Below are 17,827 nucleotides of genomic sequence, written 5' to 3' on the forward strand. Positions count from 1 at the left end.
TTGCACTTTTGAAAATTCAGGCTGTTGTATATTTTGTTAAAGGAAACAAAAAATATCTCATTCACATAAAATAAGACATTGGGTTTGTATTCATGTAAGTATTCTAAGATGTGGCTTTTTCCTTGGAAGCTAAAAGAGCTTCTAACAAAGTATAACTTATAGAATAATCACATTAAGCATATTTTAAGGCAAAATATAATGTTCATTCTTGTAATTTTCCACAATTAATACACTTTGACTATCACCTCATTTATCTGGAGAGCTAATAAATGACAAACGACAAATGACACATTCATGACTCTGCATTTCAGTTATTTATTAAGTTTCCTCTAATATTTCAGTTGACTTTATCGATTACATGGAAAAATCAATATCTGATATGACTCCATGGCATTTAGCAAAGTATATAAGCATGAGCTTTGTATTGCTTCGTCTCAATTTGTCACTTTGAACCATCTGACTTAGAAGTGACTCTTAAATCCTCTTGTCATTTCACTGTTATCTGATTTGCAGGAATCCAAGACTTAAGCAACCATGTCCAGTGAGGCAGAACTCATTCATGTGTTTAAGGGGATTCCCTTTACCACCAGGTCTTCTCCAGAACTTTTAAAGTCCTTGGATACTTTTGATGCTAGAGAAGATGATGTCCTTTTGGTTTCCTATCCCAAATCTGGTAAGTTCTACTTTTACATTGCAAGAAATCTCAATTGTTTGTTTCACATTCTCTGCTTAAACTAGTTGGGGAAGGTCTGTGTACAAGAAACAGGGAAGGATGCTTGAGTATGTGAGCATATTATTCTGTTAGTAGGTGTTCAAATTACACAAAAAAATATGGGTAATTTATCTAAATTTTGATTCTTGACTTGAAAATAATCTCTGTTGTTTTCATATTAGAAAGCAAATAAATATGTATTTCTTGTAAGCAAAATCTGTACTTGAAGGATTTTCCTGAGGACTTTCTACATTCAGTTATGAGCAAGTCAAGAGTTGTATTAAGCTATTTGTATGGCTCTTGGCTGTAGATTTATTAATTACTTATTCCCTCTCCCCCCGCTTCAATCACACACACAAGCACACACCAAAGAGGAAGCTCAATTAGTACTTTCTAAATACACAGACTCAAGCCTGTATGAGGAAAAAAAACCCCACATTATTCTGAAATAAATAAAAATAATACAACCACCTCTCAACTGACAAGCAATTTGTCAAATCAGATCATTTTCGTACCAATATTATCACTTGTCACGGAGTTACTTTATACTTCAGCTTTAGCCCTAATTTTTCCAATATTTATGCATTTGGAGCCAATGGGATTATTCAGTTATGTAAAGTTTCTTGAATCTGGGGGATTAGAAGTATCACTTGTGCTTGAGCAAACTGTTTCCCTATGCAAAATGCACATTCCCCAGATTTTTCTCAGTAACGAATTTTCCTTTTTTCCTTTTTTTTTTTCCCCCTTAAAATTACTTCTCTATAGGCACTCACTGGCTTGCAGGAGTTATAACAAAGCTTTACAATACTCAAGTTACGCTAACATCTCCCATTGAATTTGGAGATATTTCCAAACTGGAGGAACTGAATAAACTCTCATCACAGAGAATCATCCCAACACACTTAGACTACAACATGTTACCTCCAAATTTTAAGAATAAAAAATGCAAGGTAAGGCAAAAAGCTATAAAAACAATAAGATATGTTGAGTGTCTATTAAGAATATATTTTGTCTTGTTGTTCCTTAATAATTTTTAAATTATTTACAGTTTCCAGAAGTGGTTTGCTGTGAATTTTGGAGATACAGATGACCAGGAGTTGAAGGCAGCATGAACAGAGACTTGGGCTAGGGACTGAATTCTTCTGCTCCTGCCCCACAGCTCCCGTGGGGTGATTTGTATACCAGACATCACACAAAATACAACATCAGCATCTTTCAATCAGAAATATATAATTAGGGACGGGGGGGTGTTCTCACAGCCCCATTTCCTAGTGGTTGGAGCAGTGGCTTACAAAATAGTTATGGGTACTTATAGGCTGTTCTAGGGGTGGCAGCATTCTGCCCCTCCTGTTGAAGCTTTCTGAAGACCCAAAGATATATTTGGCAAACAGGGGAGAAATCAAATGTGCGAGGCAGATTCAGATCACAGTTCTGGGTTCCTCCCATGCTAATGTGAGAGGTCTTTGGTCTTGGCGTCAGATTTTAGGTTAGAAGTTCAGATCTAGACTTTTGGGACAAGGCCAATTTGAACACAAGCCCAGAATTATGTTTTGCACGTGTCCTGTGAATGTTCGTTACTTAAATGGTTTCATACGTCAGATATATGAGATAGTATAGTGACTCATGAGTTAAAATTAACACAGTCTCTTTGATAAAACATAAACATTACTCAGCTGTAGCAAGCGCACCTCTGTCCACGTGGAACTGTTTACTAACCACTACTGACTTCTGCCTAAGCAGGGACAAATACATTTCTATTTTAATGGCATGGTGACCGACAGAGAAATCCTACAGAAAAGGGTTTTCACTCTTCAAACTGCCCACGAAAATGCTACATTTACGCACAGAGCTCCTCTAAAATAAAGGAAGGATATTGTCATTAATGACAATATATTTATGACATTAATGACATAAATATTTATTTACAGATGATCTACATCAGCAGAAATCCAAAAGATACTGCAGTTTCCATGTATCATTACTACAGAGATAACCCAAACCTTCCCACTGTAGACACCTGGACTGCTTTCTTTGACTTGTTCTTAAAAGGAGATGGTAAGGATAAATGTGGTGTTTTCTCCTGGCAGCTTACATTAGCTTGTTATGCACAGAAAGAGTTAAGAAACGTGAACTGTGTGAAAACTCCTTATTTATATGATTTTAGTTGGCTTTTTTTTTTCAGGATAAATTCTAATGCCAAACTAAACAAGAGCAAACAATAGGATGCTATCTTCATGCCTGCAAGAGACAGGAGACATTTTGATAAGCAGCTGCATTATTTCAACACAACTGCTTTTTGCAGGTTTTTGCTGTTCTTTGATATATTCTGACAGACAAGTTACTGGTTTCATTTCTTCCCACAAACACTCTGAAACGCCTGATGATTTGTTGATTCTGATGCAGGTTTGCCTGTGTTGAAACATCTCCAACTTTGTCTTGAGAACCACAACAGACTGCTTCCCACCAAGAATTCATGTTTAAATTGTGGTAGAGGAGGTAGAGGAGCACAGACAGCTCCTCCCAAGCAGATGTAAGGGCAGCTGGGCTCACCGCAGCCAGCTCCTGTCCTTGGCGAGCAGGCTGGTGGGGCAGGTACTCTGTTTGAAGGTGCTCAGCCAGCTCTACGTGGCTTCACTGATGTGCCAAAGTGCAGGCAATGGGGCACATGGGGAGACCGTCCCCAGGCTGCACTGAGAGCTATGCTTGCAGGCGTAGTGCCTTCTCTAATCTTGAAGACAGCCTTGGGTGGCCTTTCAAAGGGAGTCTACATGCTTTCATAAAGCCCTCCTGCACACACTCAGCCTGATGTGTTGTCTTAGTAGCAGGGTCCAAAGACCAAGGACAAGAGTAAGATTTTTTTATGAGTGGCCGTGGTGGCATGGAAGCTGACAACAGGACCATGTTTCAGTTACCCACTCCCATTTTTAGTGTTTTATTACTCCTTTGAGGCCATGTGTTCCTTCTATACAACCATAGTGACGACAACAGCAACAACAACAGATCGGCTTGAAAACTTTGAAAGAAAAGTGCCATTGCGGTCATTATGGGCTTATATCAGAGCTCCAGAAGTCAATTTGTCTACCGGCTTGTGTGGGCTTTGGCTCAGATCTTGCGTTCCTAGTTCAGAGCAGCCCTAAGGCACTGCAGTGCCTTGCAGGAGCTTGGCTTGTTTAGTATCAACTCTGAACATACAATAGTGAAAAACAAGAAAAGAGAATTATATTAAATTTTAGAAGCATCTCCCATTTATCTGTAAATTAGTAGCCACCTTCTATTTTCTGTGTGCTTATGCATAGCATAAAAAGATAACTATGTTGGTTACAACGGAAATTTATGTAAGAGGCGATGCAGAGAGAAAGGCTCCTGGTAGAAACACAGGAAGTTTGTGCTGCTTGATTCAGACCTTGTAGTACTCTTGCAGAGTTAATCTCAGTTCAGAACAAGGGGGAGGACACACAGAGACAACTGTGATGCTGCCCCTGGAGTCTCCGAGGCTGTATGCTGTAACCCTGAAGCCAACGGGGCTATTCTATGCTATCGTTGGCCACACCACCAGTGTGTTTGACCAGTTCAGCAGGGTTTAATTGCATACCATGGAGCACACATGCCTTACAGCACAGGAGGCAGCTACAGACTGGAGCATTCAGAAAAATACTTAATTACAACTCAAAGATTGCAACCAAAATGATGTCTATTACAATATTATACTTTTCTGGGCGCAGTTTTAAAGCAGTCACAGTTCTGGAGAATGCTGGCTGTGATTGCTCTGTCCTCGCCCTGCAGGAGTCTTTCAACTCATCTTTCAATGCAGTCCATCCTGTCTTTCAACCAGAAGGGTCAGAATTTTGCTCTTTAAAAGAACGCCAAAATTTAGCTCTCCTCCCACGGTTCAGCAAAAGGAGCATTCAGACAGAACAAGTACCCCGAGTCAAGCACGTTATCTGTGGTGTTGGCCAAATGATGTATCTGCGTAGTAACTTCTTTACATAATTCTTCTTCTACTTTTAAAAATAACACAGATTCCCCTCTGCTGGGACAAAATAGAGCTGACAACAGTGTGCTCCATTTAACGGACTCACTGCGTTTCCTAGTGAAGTGATCATATTTCTGGCTGTGACCACAGGCATGCAGACACGTGCTGAGATGCTCAGATCTTGGTAGGCCATTTTCCTTCATTGGTGGCCTCTCCTTAGATTTGGAGCCTATTTCCACCACAGAATCATATCTCAGAATGGTAGCTGCATCTCCGATACAAAACCAAATTCCAACAAGAATGGTAGCCTCTTTGGACTGTGAGTTTGAGTCACTTCACAAAAAGAATTTAATCCATTTTAGAAGAATACGGAGTACACACTAAGAAGGGATCATTCCCCTAAATGTGTGAGATAGAGTTATTTATGAATAAAGTTTACGTGAATCTCTTTAACATGGGTTTTCTTCTCAGTTGTCTGCGGATCCTGGTTTGATCATTTCCTAAGTTGGGAAGAACATGAAAATGACAAAAACATCCTGTTTTTGTTCTACGAAGACATGAAGAAGGTAAACGTGCTCTCGGCTCTTATTTCAGAATGCATTACTTGTAAATTAACATCATTAAAATATCAAAGAGCAAATTATAATGAAGAAGGAGAAAGAAGGAAAAAGTGAATGTATGTCTTTGGGCATATTTTATATTTGCATAGAACTTTATATCAATGAGCTAATTCTGACTGCACAAGTTATATAAATATCAAATCCTGTGTGAGTTGCATTTCATAGATGCAGGAGTGGGACACATATTACATGATTTTCCCTGGGCTACAGGAAGAATTTTAAGTTCCTCGTTCTTGGTCCTATGGAAAGAGCAACCAAGGACATCTGCTGAGGGCCACACATTAACCGGCTATGCCTGACATTTCAGGTGAAATTTTCAAAAAGTGATGTAAGACAACAGAACTTCTCATGGTCAGTAGGACTTATGCTCCCAATAAAGAAGAAAATTAGAGGCTGGGGGTGGGTGGGTGGTGGTGGTAGGAAAACATATTTTATGAAAGGAAATTACTGCACAGAAAACTCAAATACCAACATAACTTAGCTTAAAGTGAATGCATTTTTTTGGTAAATAGAACACTTTCTAGTGCTTCCATTAAAATGGTTTTGTTCGGTTTTTGGAAAAAAAATAAATTCCACTATGAAGAATATGAACTAACTGTTTTGGATACTGAATCACTTGTTGGATCTCTAGTTTTAGCACCTCGAACAAAAAAAGCTACTTACACAGAAGCTGAGCTTTGAGTATTTCTCTATTCCCAGTGAAATAATTCTGAGAGACAGGAGAATATTTTTCCTGAACTAGGAGTAAAATTGGCAATGTAACTGCATTTGAGATCACAAACTCAGCATTTACTCATTTCTGTGAGTATGGATAAGAGGGGAACCAGGTTTACTGTACCTGTCATCTGCACAGTCTAATGACATGTTTAGCTTTGCTTGAAAGCAAATAAATCTATGATAAACTTGATATGTAATAAAAAGGATCCTTTTTGTATCAACTAAAAGTCTGATAATCAGCTCAGAAACATAAAAGCTTTATTTTCCTTGTACCTCAGGATCTCCCTAAGATTGTAAATGAAATTAGCCTGTTCCTGGGTTTAAACGTCAGTGACAAAGATATCCAAGACATCTGCAAGAAGTCCTCATTCTCAGAGATGAAAAGAGACACAGAAAAGGAAAACAGCGATCCCAGTCACACTGTTTGTGCGCTGACATCCAACAGGAAGCTGATTTTCCGAAAAGGTAAGTTCCCTGGGCAGTGCCGAACTCAGCAGGAGTGGGAATCCAGACAGAGGCCACAGTCCAGGTGTTTCCCAGACTGTAACGATGCTTTGGGTCAGCCCTGGGAAGCAGTGACAGGATCCTTTGGTTTGAAGCCATCCTAAAAAATCACTTTCTTTGGAAATTCTCTGGTTGCAAACGCAAACTTATACTAGAGAAGCATGGAGGAATCTGAACAAGAGTCTGACTAGTATTGCTCTGTGGGAGCTTTTGAGCTAAAAGGAAAGGTTCACAAAGCATTACTCTTTATCTGTCTTTTTTTATCTAAAAGTTGACCACCTCAGTCTTTTACAACACGTCCCCTCTGCTATCTCCTGCGAAGGTCACTTAGTTTACTAGAATGAGAAAGAGCGAGACACATTCCACCCGAAGGAGACTGCTTATAGCCTTTATCCTCCATACCACCTCTTATCTTATTGAAATGTTCCTGAAAAAGGAATATGCTGACAATGACAACAACGAAAGAATGGATGACTCTATCGCCTGATGGCCTCACAGGTAGCCTTCAGACCTTGGCCAAGCTGGAATCTGCAGCAAAATCTTCAACAGTGCTTAGCTCACACGTGACTTTAAAATACCTGCAGAAGCTGTTTTCTTGCTCCTGACATTTCAGGAGATTCCTCAGATTTGGATAATAAGTAAATCAAAACCATCATGTTTAGATGGAGTTTGATTATTTTTACTTAGTTAAGTTTTGAACAATAATCGATAGTTTAAAACTAAGAGTTGTTTCAGTTAATAAAGAGGGAAACAGCCCCTTTTGCTCCTTCAGAATGTTTTTATCAACCAGCTGAAGCAAATGCCAAAATACAATGTCAGTAAAAACCAACCAAACAAAAAAATTCAGATAGGCTTTCCTAAGTCAGTGAACTTTGATGAAGATATGTTGAAAAATTTGAACAATCCCAACAGTTTCACTTTCAAGTAGTTCCTATGCAAACCCCAGGGTTTTAGCTAGTTTCAGCCAGTTTACAGAAGATTTATATGTATAGATTATTCTTCATGCTCTCTTTTCTTGTCCTTACTGTCCGGAATGCTATTTTCGTCAGCAGTTTTAGGACACAGGGTCTTTAGAGGATGCGCATGAGGAGAAACTGTAAGCATTGCCTCATTAAAGTATGTCAGCTTAAAAAACAATTTCCTGTTTGCTCAAACTGGCTAACAGTTGAAACACCCTATGGAACATGAGTATGCACGGTCACCCAGAAGTAGTTAACTGCCCACTTAAGTAGGGGGACATCTCATCCATAGAAAGCCCTAGAGATTAGGAGGGGATGTGAGGGTGGGATTCATCTATCGGGTCATTCTGGGCTCCTTTTTTAGGAGTCGTCTTTAGTGAGTGGAGACACATCTGACACAGTGTTTTTGGGGCACCGTTCACTCGATGAGTTCTAGATGTTGACTAGGATGAGATGGGTATCATTTCCTTTGCTGACCATCAAAGAGCCCAGAAGGAGACCTTTAACTGCATAAATCTAAGGTGTGGCAAGAGGCCTCCCTGCTGAGATGACCAACAGCTCTAATTCATCTAGGAAACCTGCTGCTCTTCGTGTACTGCTTAGTGTTGTTGGTACTAATCAAGTCTGAGCCTAAGGGTTTAACAGCCTTTACGGATGATGATCCATAAAGCTGCATCCATCAGACCCTCACCAGACCAATAAAATAATTACGCATGATCATGACTTACCGCAGAGACTATGGTGAATAGTATGTTAATAATTTGTGCCAACTGCAACATTCACAAAACTGGGCTGCCTTTAAATCATTTTCTGCTCTGTATATTGGTAGCCTCACTGTTCTTTTTCTGCTCCTGCTCCTCTAGGTGCTGTTGGTGACTGGAAGAACCATTTCACTCCAAAACAGAATCGAAGGTTTGAGGAGATATTTAATGAGAAAATGAAGCTCAGCAAAATGGCAAAAAGTCTCACCTATGAATTTTGACTCCATGTGAAGAACAACACCCAGTTATCGACAACCACAGACAGAGCAATTGGTGGGAGATTCTAAATGGGAGCTCACATTCAGTTTACAATCTTCCCAACAGAAAGGACTGTAAATGTGAGATTTTGAGGACAGGAAAATTCTGGCACAGTGCCAGAAGTGAACTCAGTTTAAAGTGGGCAAATGTATATGGTTTTACAGAGTCAGGTGTCAGACCCATTTTTCTACAACCAAATCTACTTTATCATTTATTTATTTTTTGCTCTAGTAAGGATACAAATGTACTTAGACTTGATTTAGGAATTTCACCTAAGATGTTAAGAAAAAAGCAAAAAAAAACCCCATAAGTATCTAAATATATAAAAAAATCTAAAAACACATCATAAGAAAATGACCAAGGATTTGACCCCAGATTCACTCTCCCCCTGATCTATCATGATTTGGAAAGTGCCTATCTTATTGGACTTTGTTATTGATACTGAAGTTGAAAACTGCAGCGGTACATTTGAAGATCTGAAGTGAAGTTTGTTTATAAAATGTCTTGTCTTTTTTTTTTTTTTTTTTTTACAATATGTAGTTCTTTGATGTAACTTATTTCTGGGTTAGGTACTGTATAGTGTTTGTGTTTTAAATGCAATTGATATAAATCCATGTAAATTCTGCATTGTACATTGGTGAAATATAAACGTAGGCTTTTTGTGTTTGACTCTCTTCCTGCAAAATGATTGTTTCCAGTGTTTTGAAGAGATCCGTTTTCCTTCACAGTCCTTGTGCAATACAACTCAACCGTTCCACCGTGGCAAACAAACCGCTACCCAGAGACAGTTTAATCTGAACACTTATTTATTTACTCTGCCTTGGTAAGACAGATTGTCCAAGAATCAGCTGTCTGTGTTCACGTCTGAGGGACTCTTCTAGGAACCCAGTGAAGATTTTTCTTCTGATTTATTCCATGACGTGTTTTCTGTCCTCACCTTCAATTTGCTTTGTAGGCTGGCTTTAGGGACTCTTCTCCTGTCGTGGTTTTGATCTGATTGACCAAGCAGAACGACAGATGGCCCTCCCTCCCCCCTCTAAGAAAAAGAGAGGAGAGGAAGAGATAAAGAGACTTAGGAGTTTAGAACAAAACCAAACTAATGAAAATATTGATAAATAAATGAAATAATAAATAATAAGAAGAAAATTTTTAAAAGGTGACAAAAAAGTATGCAGTATATACAAAACCATATCAAGCTCCCGGGATGACAATCATGTCACCAGCAGGCACAGGCAAAAGTCCCAGACTGGACTCAGCAGTGGACAGGAGCTGGATTCTGGATCTTTTTTCAGAGGTGCCCAGGGATAGGACAAGAGGAAATGGGCACAAACTTGAATGTAAGAAGTTCCACCTAAACATGAGGAGGAACTTCTTTACCTTGAGGGTGGCAGAGCACTGGAAGAGGCTGCCCAGGGAGGTGGTGGAGTGTCCTTCTCTGGAGACATTCAAACCCGCCTGGACACGTTCCTGTGCAACCTGCTCTGGGTGGACCTGCTTTGGCAGGGTGGTTGGACTAGATGATCTCCAGAGGTCCCTTCCAACCCCATATCGTTTTGTGATTCTGTGATTCTGTGCTTACATGGCATTCGTACTTTTAATCTCTCATTACAACTTCACTCAAGCTTGACGCAATGCAGCTACACCCGAGGCAGAGTGCAGCTCCTGGATGGCAGTGAGTAACAGCCTGAGAAAGAAAGTGGCTTCTGCTAGTGAAACCACGGGGTAGCAGGTCCATCCTAGCCACCGGCACAGCCCAGTGCAGCTCTGGACAGCCTACGTCAGAGGTCCAGAAAGCCAGGCTGGGCACTGTTACTAAAGGATGGGGGTATATGACGGTAGCTACTGGCAACCAGGGTCTCCCAGCCATTGTTATGCCTACCATCTCTTTCATCCTCTTTTCTCTTGCCCTCCCCACTGTGCTGCTACTCCCCCTCCCCTTCCTATGTCTGTAGCAGAGGAATTCAAACGGAATTTTTCAAAGAATTGTCCATCTGTCTCCACAAGTTGTTTTGGCACGTCATGGAGATGTTAAAAAATGTTCAAAACTTCCATAGTAAGACGTTGTTAACAATGTCTCTTCCCCTCGCCGTTTTTCTTTCTTTTTTTCTATGGCAGTTTAAACTTCCAGAGAGAGAGAAATCTCAGCCCTACAAAATATAAAAGCACTGGTCCAAAATGTACCTAGACCACAGCGATACTAGATTTGGAAGAAACAAAGCCCTGTGGAATCTCTGTTACATGTAAATTGTTACAATACCATCCACCATCCCGAGTAAGGGTTCTTCTCAAGACTGATTTAATTAGAGAGGATCGCATTAAGCATTTGTGCCATCAGAGCTGAGATGCGAGGCTTCTACCTGCTCCTGTTGAAGTCAGCCTGCATTGCTTGCTGCCCAGGCTTACCTGGCCTTTGGGTCAGATGAACAAGAGAGCAAGAACTCTTGTGAGAGGAACAAGTGAATTCCAGGCCTTAATTCCTGGAATTCCCTGAAAACCTTCATACAGACCTTTTTCAGACCTCTTCCCTGAAAACATCATACAACTAACTTCTAAAGTAGTTCTCAAAGAAAAAAAAAAAAAGGGTGCTCAGGTAAAACATCCCAGCAACCTGACTTTAAGTCACATTAATTCTGATATGATGAGTTTGATGCCTAAAGCAGTGTCTTGGAGGAAAACAATTCGGAAAAAATTTCTCTGAATAGCCTCAGGAATGCCTTGTAGAAGATGCAAGTGAGTCTGGAGAGGCGAGGGGGGAAGAGCAGGCAGGGGAAAGAATCAGCCAGTTCTGGTAGTCCTTGAAGCCAGAAGTCACAGGAAAATAGAGAAGACTTGGGGCAGGAGATCAACCGCAATGCGCAGATCTGCACTGCATCTAAGTAGAGCAGAGACGCTCAGGGGATCAAGACAGGGGTTGCCTTGTAACCACCCGCCGCTGGAAAAGTAAACATGGAGGATCAGAGGGAATTTCTGTGGGGCTCGCTTCATGACGAGCCGATGAGGGAGTCCCCCAGGGGTCAATACTTGGTCCAGTCCTGTTCAACATATTCATCAGCGACCTGGATGAGGGGACCGAGTGTATCCTCAGCAAGTTTGCTGATGACACCAAACTGGGAGGGGTGGCTGACACCCCGGAGGGCTGTGCTGCCATCCAGCAAGACCTGGACAGGCTGGAGAGCTGGGCAAGGAAGAACCTCATGAGGTTCAACAGGGAAAAGTGTAGGGTCCTGCACCTGGGGAAGAAGAATGTCAGGCACCAATACAGGTTAGGTGTGGACCTGCTGGAGTCAAATTCTGAAGAGAAAGATCTGGGGGTCCTGGTAGACAGCAAAATGACAATGAGCAAGCAGTGTGCTCTTGTGGCCAGGAAGGCCAATGGAATCCTGGGCTGCGTAGGGAAGAGTGTGGCCAGTAGGTCGAGGGAAGTCATTCTCCCCCTCTACTCTGCACTGGTGAGGCCACAACTGGAATACTGCATCCAGTTCTGGGCTCCCCAGTTCAAGAGGGACAGGGAACTACTGGAAAGAGTCCAGAGAAGGGCAACGAGGATGATTCAAGGATTGGAGCATCTCCCTTATGAAGAAAGGCTGAGAGAGCTGGGACTCTTTAGCCTGGAGAAGAGAAGGCTGAGGGGAGACCTTATCAATGCTTATAAGTATCTGAAGGGTGGGTTGAAGGAGGAGGGAGCCAGACTCTTTTCAGTGGTTCCCAGTGACAGGACGAGGGGCAACGGGCACAAGCTGGAACATGGGAAGTTCCATTCAAATATGAGGAGACACTTCTTTCCGGTGAGGGTGCCAGAGCCCTGGAACAGGCTGCCCAGGGAGGTGGTGGAGTCCCCTTCTCTGGAGATCTTCAAGACCCGCCTGGATGCAGTCCTGAGTGATGTGCTCTGGGCAACCCTGCTTTAGCAGGGGAGTTAGACTGGATGATCTTTATGGTCCCTTCCAACTCTAAAAAATTCACTGAAATTCAGTGAAAGACAGTACAAGACCACGGACAAAGAGCGAAGGGCACTCCTGCTGCCAGGACCCAGTGGGGAAGGGACAGGAGGAATTAAGCCTGACAGCAAGGGCTGAGTGTGAGGGCGAAGGCAATCACTGAAGGACCGTGTTCAGAAAGGGGAAAAAGGACTGAGTGGCCATATCACTCTTTCACCGCTTCCAGCCTCACAGGTGACCACAATCCACCTTCTTTCAAGGGACCAGCAACCATGAGAGACAATTCTGCAGCGGCTTCTCTATTAACTCTGATAGGAGACAGTTCTCCCCTTTTCCTGAATCTACCTGTCCTGCGTACCGCGCAGGATATACTGTAGGAAAGGACAGTGAAAAACGGTGGGTGTGTGTGGTGAGACATTGCCCTTCCTGGGCTCCCGAGGAAGAGGCTTGTCCTTGGCCAAGCAGAGAGGAGCAGCAGCACCTCGCGGCCCAAACAGGGAGCCAGCAGGAGCGCCTGGCAGCTGCTCCAGCGAAAAACCCGGCGACAAAAAAGCGGGAAGCCACAAATTACATTACCGTGCCTCCTTTTGGCCTCTTTCCAAACTGGTCCCGCAAGCCAGCGCTAAGTGGAGAAAGAGCCGTTTTGGGAACCACCAGAACCCCGTGGCACCAGAGACACGTCCACTCTGGTACACACACTGCAGCCACCCCGGCTTTGTGCCAGCGAAAAGCAGCACTGCCGCCGAAAGGAACAGAAATATTTGTTCTTCGCTGACATCTACCGACCGCAGTGTTTTAACCGCAAAGCTCTGCACAAGGATTGGGCATTCATTTTTGCAGGATGCTGCGAGGCTCAAAAGTAGAAGCAGACTCTGAAGGGCATCAGACACAGGTTTGAGGGGAGCAGGTCCGTCTCTGGGTACCTAGGGACAGTCCTGATGCACAGCCTGCTCATGAAGTCCTTCGTTTCCAACTGCCGGTGTCTGCAACGACGTACCTGGGAACGATCAACCCACGCCACTGAGAATCTACGAGCAGCCACAGTAGAGACAGGATGATGGGACAGATGATGGCATCCACGTGTAAACACATACTGACGCTTAGGAGTAATAAAGGCAGATTTTCCTTTTCTGCCTGCAAAGCCTGGCACTAAAACAAAGGATAACCGTGGTTCGTTGTTCTCTGCCACTTGTGAGCTTGGTAAACTACTTACACCTAATCCTACAGCCAGGTAGGTACCGTTGTGCTGCTCAAGCTGCAGTTGGTTGCCTAGCTACTTAAGAGGGATGAGAAATTAATCACTCTACAGCATTGCCTACTGGCTAAATTAAGGATTTACCTGCATTACGGTTAAAAAAAAAAAAAAAAAAAAAAAAAAACCAAAACCAAAAAGGTACAGAAGACTTCATTGGCAGGAGAGTGAAAGGCAATTTAAAGCCAGCTTATATGTCTCTGTACTATCCAAGCTATCACCAACGACAGCCCCTTCACGGAAGCAGCCCAGACTTGAGCTCCCCTGCTTCTCAGCAGGGGCGTCATAGAGTCACGGAATTATAGGATGGTTAGAGTTGGAAGGGACCTTAAGGATCATCAGCACAGATGCCCTGCGAGGCGCACACCCAGTTAGCTCATTGCTGTCTACATCGCCACGCGCTGCCCGCAATTTTACCCTGCAACCACCTGAAATCTCTTGGCTTTCATTACAAATCAAACGCCTGCTTTCTTTAAACAAACAAATAAAACCTGGGGAGCCTCACTCTTAGGAGCCGCAAGGTACTCAATGACACGACGGTAAAAACCTGGCAGTGTATGAAGCATACACGAGCAAGAAGTAAAAAGCAGCACGGCTTGCAGACAGCCCCGTTTTTTTCTTACAGCGGGAGTGCACAAAGGCACGAGGACGTTAATTCACTGATGGGGCGAGTCGGGACCGGGGCTTGTATCTGCAAGTCGTCAGAACTACTGCCCGTAAAACCCATTCCTACTCCAGCCTGCTGCAAGCGTAGCTCCAACTCCTTTAAGAAAATATATGGCAGCAGAGTGGCTGGAAAGCTGCCCGGCAGAAAAGGACCTGGGGGTGTTGGTGGACAGCCGGCTGAACATGAGCCAGCAGTGTGCCCAGGTGGCCAAGAAGGCCAACACCATCCTGGCCTGTATCAGGAACAGCGTGGGGAGTAGGACTTGGGAGGTGATTGTCCCCCTGTACTGGGCACTGGTGAGGCCCCACCTTGAGGGCTGTGTCCAGTTTTGGGCCCCTTCCCACAAAAAAGACATTGAGGGGCTGGAGCAGGTCCAGAGAAGGGCAACGGAGCTGGTGAGGGGTCTGGAGAACAAGTCTTATGAGGAGAGGCTGAGGGAGCTGGGGGTGTTCAGCCTGGAGAAAAGGAGGCTGAGGGGAGACCTTATTGCTCTCTACAGCTCCCTGAAAGGAGGGTGTAGCCAGGGGGGGTCGGTCTCTTCTCCCAAGGAACAGGCGATGGGACAAGAGGAAATGGCCTCAAGTTGCGCCGGGAGAGGTTCAGATTGGATATTGGGAAGAATTTTTTCACTGAAAGGGTTATCAGACATTGGAATGGGCTGCCCAGGGAAGGGGTTGAGGCACCATCCCTGGAGATATTCAAAAGACGAGTTGACATGGTGCTCAGGAATATGGTTTAGTGTTGGTGGGTTTTTTTGGTTTTGTTTGTTTGTTTGTTTAAGGTTGGACTAGATGATCTTAAAGGTCCCTTCCAACCTAGGCAATTCTGTGATTTCTAGAATTAAATTAATCCAAAGGCAGATCATTATAAACACGTTGAAGAAATCTTTAAGTTCATTAAGTCAAGTGAACGGGGGCATTTCGTATTTGTCTAGATCAGATTACTTCATCCCATTCTCAAGCTTTTTAGACTGGGCTTCACCTAATCAATCACAACACTTCAGTTGGGCATCACTGAGCAGAAGAGACAGTGACCGGTGACACTTCCCCTTCCAACTTGAGATCCTGTTGCTGCGGGCAAGATGGAAAAAAAGGTGGGACAATAATCTTAAGCAGACTGTACAGGCAATAAACAGTTGTGCAACAATAGCCTTAGTTAAAAGTTACATCCCTGGAGAGACTATTTCCACATTTCCACTCTCAGAAACTTGTCTGCAAGAGCACATGAACAAACAGGACAAGCATGCGATACTTTCCTGAATATTGTCCCAACCTCCAATTAGATATTGTCCAAGAACTTTCTAAGCAATATACCACTGGTATTTATGACCAATGGATGCCGATCCAGCTGATGTCATCATGCCCTTACACTTGCAAAAGTTCTGTGCGCGCTTTTGCCCTATTTTCAATGAGGTTTTTTAAGATTAGATGATTAATTCCTATTGGTAATAATAATGCCATGTCCTGCTCCTCACTGTGTCAGAGTTACACATTGACATTTTAGAACGAACCACTGATATATATTGTGAAATATGGAAAAAAATGCACTTGGGTATTTCCCGTACAAGAAACAGGAGGAAGAAACCCAGGTTCAGAACCAGAGGAACCACATCAGGTGTCAGACTCATGGAACATACGGCCAAAGGCTGTTTTAAGTGTGCCGAGGGTACAGACATCTATTAAATGTCTGTAAGCCACGTCCAGCTTTGGAAATCCATGAGCTGCAAATGTTTTGAGGCCACAGGAAAACTGGAATGCACTGCCAAATACCACAGGGCAAATTACATTCCTCAGCCATCTGCTTGCTTTTGGTCTCTGCTAGTTTCTTCCGTGGTCTTTCCCTAGATCCCTCTCCCTCTTAGTCTTACAGATACCTAACACAACTCCCTTCGGTCATCCTTCTTCCGAAGGGAAGAATTCTTACTTGGCTGTTGCTTACACTGAACCTGACTTCTTTGAACATCCATTCTATCCTTCCACAAACCTTTTGAGTGCTACAGTCTTTTTAACACGTAAGAAACAAACCACGCAGTATTCAAGATACATGCAAATCACTGATTTATACAGTGGAATAATTATTTTTATCCTTTTCGTTCTATACACTTTTTCTAATAATTCCTAGATTTCAGTTTGCTTTTTTAACTGCTAGCACACACTTCAAACCAACAGATACTTTTCTGGATTAGAACTGGTCAGTAGAAATGGGGATCTTTTATATATGACATTAGGATTGGTTTTTTATTAAGCTCATCGTGTTATAGATATCTGTGGGAAGATAACAGAAAATTGGCGAGGAGGACTGTAGACACACCCAAGTGACTTGCAGCTGGGGTGTCGAAAAACACGCATATCATAGTACCGGTTGTTTGGCCTTGTATGTTGAACAAACAGAACGTGTTTAGATAACATAGTCTTGTGATAGACTCAGAGGCACCCTATTGAACACGCTTGAGAGTCCTGCCCTGCTGCTGGAAAGATCAAAGCACAGTGGTAAATCATGCTTGCGTGAATCCCTGCAATACAGGCAAAACCAGCAGGTTGGTTGATCCTCCAGCACGGACCGAGCTCCGCGGTGCCTGCGTCACCACTTATGTGCCTCTGCCACGGTGCTGCTTCAGGGATCCCCAGGCTGGCGAGGTAACAAAAATAAATTTGCTCTTTACTCTCATGGATTTACTCATCCATGTTTTTGTGGTTATTCCTGGGCCCTGCCTGTGCCGGTTCACACAATATCTATTCACTTTCATCAGCCCTGCTCTTTATTAACCTGAATAATCTGGTATCGTTGCCTCCATATTGCTCACTGCTTACTCCCTTTAACACATTTTATGAACAATTAAAAAATCCTTCCATCTGCAAAAAGAAAATAAAGGCAACCCTTTCAGGGGGAAGCGGTCTGTAATGCTACAGAGGCGGGGGAAACAGCTATAGAATCGGACTGCTCCCAAATGTTTCTCTTTCCTCCAGCAACTCTAGCAATGGTAAGCTCTATTAAAGCAGAACCACATACATAAACGTATCTAGGATCAGAAACGGGGATAGGCAAAACTGTCTAAGAACGAGAAACAAACCTACCATCCAAGGATTTTTCAGACAAGTGCATTAGTGACAAGTTTTTCTAACTCATTTATGCAACAGGCTCATGCATAACAGTGTTTTTCTTCCACAGACATACCTTATTATTGCCCTCATACTGCTGACATTTAGGATAATTAGTCCTGCTGGGTGTAACTAGTCTCATTTGGAGTTATTTCTGGAAACAGGAAATAGTGTTTTAAGAGAATACTAATAGAAAATATAATTTTTTAAAAAAAAAAAAACAACTTCCCACATGGGCTCTGGAAAAGCTAGTTAACTAATGTGTGCTCGAAGTTTAAAAGTATTAAGAACTTGAAATTATGAAGTATTATAAAATATCTCTGATCTCAAAAGGCCAAGTTCTATATGATTCATATTGACTTGAAATG

The 17,827-nt window shown here is 42.8% G+C and overlaps 1 protein-coding gene across 1 annotated transcript; it reads left to right on the plus strand.

Moving 5' to 3' along the window:
* Positions 1-534: 534 nt before the first annotated feature.
* Positions 535-8,467, plus strand: LOC141462412 (sulfotransferase 6B1-like). The gene is made up of 6 exons (XM_074144227.1): positions 535-673; positions 1,478-1,662; positions 2,641-2,767; positions 5,157-5,251; positions 6,301-6,487; positions 8,349-8,467. The coding sequence occupies exons 1-6, from the start codon at positions 535-537 to the stop codon at positions 8,465-8,467; spliced, it is 852 nt and encodes a 283-aa protein (XP_074000328.1).
* The last annotated feature ends 9,360 nt before the right edge of the window (positions 8,468-17,827 follow it).

Source organism: Numenius arquata, chromosome 2 (genome assembly GCF_964106895.1).
Source record: "Numenius arquata chromosome 2, bNumArq3.hap1.1, whole genome shotgun sequence".
Lineage (NCBI taxonomy): Eukaryota > Metazoa > Chordata > Aves > Charadriiformes > Scolopacidae > Numenius > Numenius arquata.

Coding starts and splice junctions, on each gene's coding strand:
- LOC141462412 (XM_074144227.1), top strand. CDS start 535: ATGTCCAGTGAGGCAGAACTCATTCATGTGTTTAAGGGGATTCCCTTT. Junction 1,663..2,640: donor TTAAGAATAAAAAATGCAAG/GTAAGGCAAAAA, acceptor ATTTATTTACAG/ATGATCTACATCAGCAGAAA. Junction 6,488..8,348: donor GAAGCTGATTTTCCGAAAAG/GTAAGTTCCCTG, acceptor CTGCTCCTCTAG/GTGCTGTTGGTGACTGGAAG.